Here is a 4,159-nt window from a genome sequence, read left to right as displayed (position 1 = left end):
ATTAAATGTTTTGTAATAACTATTTCTGTCATTAATTAACTTAACCTTGTGCGTGTGGTACATTCAGTCGTGACATGAAACACAAAAATTTTCACTTATNTCCTGTCATGAAGCATACAAAAATATTTCACAAAAAATACATTTTTAATTTCGAGTTGGGGTTAGAAGTTAATAAAAAATTCGATTTATATCATTTTATTTTTATGCTGTGTAACGGACAAATAAACTTCTTTAAACACAAACATATTTTCATGGCCTAAACAAATACTAATAAATTATAATGTAAAAATATACATCAATAATAATACTCATAAATGTAGACTATATAAATTCAATGAAATAATGGTATAAAATATATACAAGTAATTTTTTTTGTTTAGTAACAATTATTTATTATGTTGCCTACACGATTAATACATTTTTTTGTACTAATATGTCTTACTAACAGTTCTAATAAATTTAAAACAACATACATTGAAGATTATGATGCTGAATTTAATAGAATTATTAGATCTGATGGATGGAAAAAAATAACTAGTGTTTACTTTCAATCTCCATATGGTAGTAAGATATCAGTCAATAAAGGATTTGAAGATAATCCTATTATTGTTAAGAAAGATGCTGCATTGATATTAAGTAAAGTTTATGAAAAACTAGTAGGTTATTTCAATTGTAATTTTAGATGGATGACATTTGGATATAATCATCAGCCAAATGACGCATTTAAACTTCAACATTATTTAAAATTAGTCGCAGCTATTCTTCAGTTTGAACCATTAATAAGTTGTATGGCTAGAGCATTAAAATATTTAAATTGTGATGATAAGAATAAAGTTCTCAATAATCTTAATAAATCACTAGATATTATAGAAGAGATAAAAATAATTGACAAAAAAGAAAGAAGTTATGAATCAATGAATAATATTTTTGTAAAATATTTTGATATTGTTAACACACCTGTAATACAGAAATTCGACGCCATTGTTTCACCTAAACCAGAAAATTTCATCGACAAGTATATTGAAGAAATAAACAAACTTGAAAAAAAATGTGTTGACATATTATCATTTAATCCGTATCACCCATCATTTCAAGATAAAGTTGAAGAAGGTGTTACCATGTTTTGCGTAAATTTTGGATTTAAAGATTAGGTAGTAAAATAAATATCTGGTTTTCTTTACTTTATACTCAAAAAAAAAAAACATTCTTTAAACTGTAATATCTAATGTATTTGTAATCTAAAATATTACTAAGATTCAATTATTAGAAGTAAAATTCTAAGTATTTTCTTTTATATATTAATGTAATATTATATTATATAAATTATAATAATGTATATAAATTGTTTTTCAGAGACGTTTATTTTAAATATTTTTATTATTATTTTTTTTTAACTCTCAATTACAAACGCCTCTTATTATTTTTGACAGTGGAGCAATTAGAAATTTTGTATGGGGAGTCCAGATAACTTTTAGAACGTAGAGTAGGGGGAAAATTCAACCTTCCACAACTCCCCACTATTACGACTTTATGTCCATGAGGTCCGGACCCGGAAACTTCTCTTTGGTTGTGTCACTGATTTATAATTTAATGTAACGACTAATGCAAGATTTCTGTTATATTAATGTTTTAAAAATTAGTCAATTGTAAAATAAATTTTACAAAATAAAACCTAATCAAACTAGACATATGAAATGCATTAAAAATTTCTTGTTGAAAAATAATTAATATAATTATTTTTGTAAATATTTAATAGTGTTTATCAATTAATTAATAACTAAAAAATATATATTTTCTATGTTGCCTTCAATGACAAGCGACTGACTATTAGGTTTTAGAGACTATTTGGAATAGAATCAAGAATATTACTTGGGGTACTTGCTCACCTAATTCATGCATTAAAAAGAGCCATAATCAAAGCTATTACTTCCCAATTTAAAAACATCTACAAATTCGTATGTTACTTAAACTATTTTCAATGATAAGAGAAATTAACTTTTGAAACCCTAAAAAATTTAATAATCTTACGCCTATTATTTTATAAAAAAAACTAGCCATATTCTTTGTGTATTAACACACTTAGGCGCAGGTTATATTTACAATTAATGTATTTTAACATCAGTTGCTAACAGGGCCGGGCCGATCAATAGTGGCGCTTCTGGCAAAATGAAAATTTTGCGCCCCCCACCATAAAATAATTAATACAATGTAATCATATTTTATTATCCTGTATTATTGTCGCCCGTAAATTGTATTNTGTATTATTGTCGCCCGCAAATTGTATTTTTAAATTTGTTTATTACCCGGCGACTATGAGTTAAAGCGAAATAATTTATATCACTTTTTCCTCACAATTATAAATTATACTTACGGGCTACGTATATAATTAATATGGACATTATTATACATTATACTTGTTTAATACTAGGTAGTTCACACTTTATAGTATCATTTCGGTAACGTCGTATTTTCATCCAATAATAGTTTTTAAATTATTATAATATTTTGGTTTTGATTTTTAAAATCTAATTTAATGACTTCATCAAATTTTGAGCCCCTGGCAGGCGCCCACTTTGCCAGGCCCTTGGCCCGGCCCTGGTTGCTAATAATGTTATTTCGATAAGCAAATGATAACATTTGTAAAATACGTATAATAGTTAATGTTGTAGCCGTGATATTCTTTAGTTGTAACGGTACAAACAAACATAACACCTGATATGGTATAAAAGTTGTTAATAATAATTTAAATGTATCACGATGATTGAAATAATTGTGGACTCAATTTATTACACCTTTAACAATGTCCATAAAACTTAAATAATTAAAAACACGGGTTGACAATATTAAAGTTCGATATAAAGTCATTATATCTAATATTTTTGACGGCACGTGCGGTGGATGTAAGTCACAGATGAACTGATTACATAGTCGCCGACGTGTCTCGCGGTGCTTCACTCCCCTGACCTGTCCTATCTACCGACCGCCGGACAGGACAAACTAGTGTTATCACTAATGAGTGCGACGGTGAACAGCTGATAATCACGACTGGATAACGTGCTAGTTCTCTGTAAATGAATAGTGCGCTATTACGGGCTGTGTCACACCACAGAAACATGACTGAGATTCAGATATTTTTGTGGTAAGTAAATTACAAATAAATTTGTTTTGAAAAGGCCTTTCATCCCTCAAAAAAAAAAAAAAAGATTCATTCTATGCTTAAATTTTCGACTGAATACTTTAAAGAATTTGAAATACTTCTTATAAGTTCAGTTTATAATAGTAATAGAGACTTAACATTTTTTGCAGTCTTCTGGAGTGTTCTAGATTTGCGTCAAATTAAGTTTTTAATGAACTATAAAAACTTAGAATTATAAGTGAATATTGGTAAGATTTTTAGGGTGACTCTTGATAACAATGTAAACAAATCGACTACTTAGAAAATATGATTACAATTTCTTTAATGATATAAGACCAGTGTCGGCTCGTCAGGTGAGGCAAGTGAGGCACAATCTCACCTGCAATTTACCTTATAATAATTTATTTATTTCGAGCCTCTATCAATATCAAATATCTTTCAAAATATTATAATTTATTTTTATAATTAACGCAATTTGTAATCTTGAACCATAAAAGATAATAGGACGAAATAGATAACATAATGTAGTGCCTAATTGGCGCTGCACAAACACAGCGAGATATAACACAGTAGTTAGTGCCGTAACCAAAGGTCTAAAATGACACGTTACACGACTGATTACGCACAAACCGATGAGGTCCGAGAGGCAAACTTTTTTTTGATTCAGTTGCTATACTGGATTATTAAGATTGATTGGTGGGGGAGAGTCGTGAATACTTGGTAAAATGAGGCTGATGTAAATTTTCCTCAGCGGTGAACACCATCTTGTGCCAGGTGGTTTCAAATGCGAAACGACATTTTACATATAAATTAAATGGAATCGACAATATGTCGTTATTGTTTCTAATCTATGCTTACCCAAAAAAACAACAAACGAATTATGTTTATCACATCAGTTATCAGTCAATGTATAAAAGTATTAAACGATTATAATTTTTCATCTTATAATTAATAAAAATTTTAAAGAATTAACATATTACCGATTAATACAGCTATTATCTACGTATACCTAATTATCTTAAA

At 28.3% G+C, this 4,159-nt stretch overlaps 2 protein-coding genes across 2 annotated transcripts in view; both read left to right on the top strand.

The window, feature by feature from the left end:
* The window catches only part of LOC126904320 (uncharacterized), a 53,405-nt gene extending 51,719 nt beyond the window's left edge, over positions 1–1,686 (top strand). The window contains exon 2 of the mRNA XM_050683293.1: positions 1,542–1,686. The gene's annotated coding sequence lies outside the window, so the exon portion shown is untranslated. The remainder of the gene's footprint in view (positions 1–1,541) is intronic.
* The window catches only part of LOC126904311 (uncharacterized), a 25,646-nt gene extending 23,960 nt beyond the window's left edge, over positions 1–1,686 (top strand). The window contains exon 2 of the mRNA XM_050683284.1: positions 570–1,686. Coding sequence (XP_050539241.1) covers positions 570–1,151 — 582 coding nt within the window. The 3' untranslated portion in view covers positions 1,152–1,686. The remainder of the gene's footprint in view (positions 1–569) is intronic.
* Positions 1,687–4,159: the final 2,473 nt, after the last annotated feature.

The sequence above is a fragment of the Daktulosphaira vitifoliae genome, unplaced genomic scaffold, assembly GCF_025091365.1.
Source record: "Daktulosphaira vitifoliae isolate Bord-2020 unplaced genomic scaffold, ASM2509136v1 Scaffold_1, whole genome shotgun sequence".
Classification (NCBI taxonomy): domain Eukaryota; kingdom Metazoa; phylum Arthropoda; class Insecta; order Hemiptera; family Phylloxeridae; genus Daktulosphaira; species Daktulosphaira vitifoliae.
The sequence above is the reverse complement of the archived record's forward strand: the minus strand, read 5'-3'. Positions and strand labels throughout refer to the sequence as shown.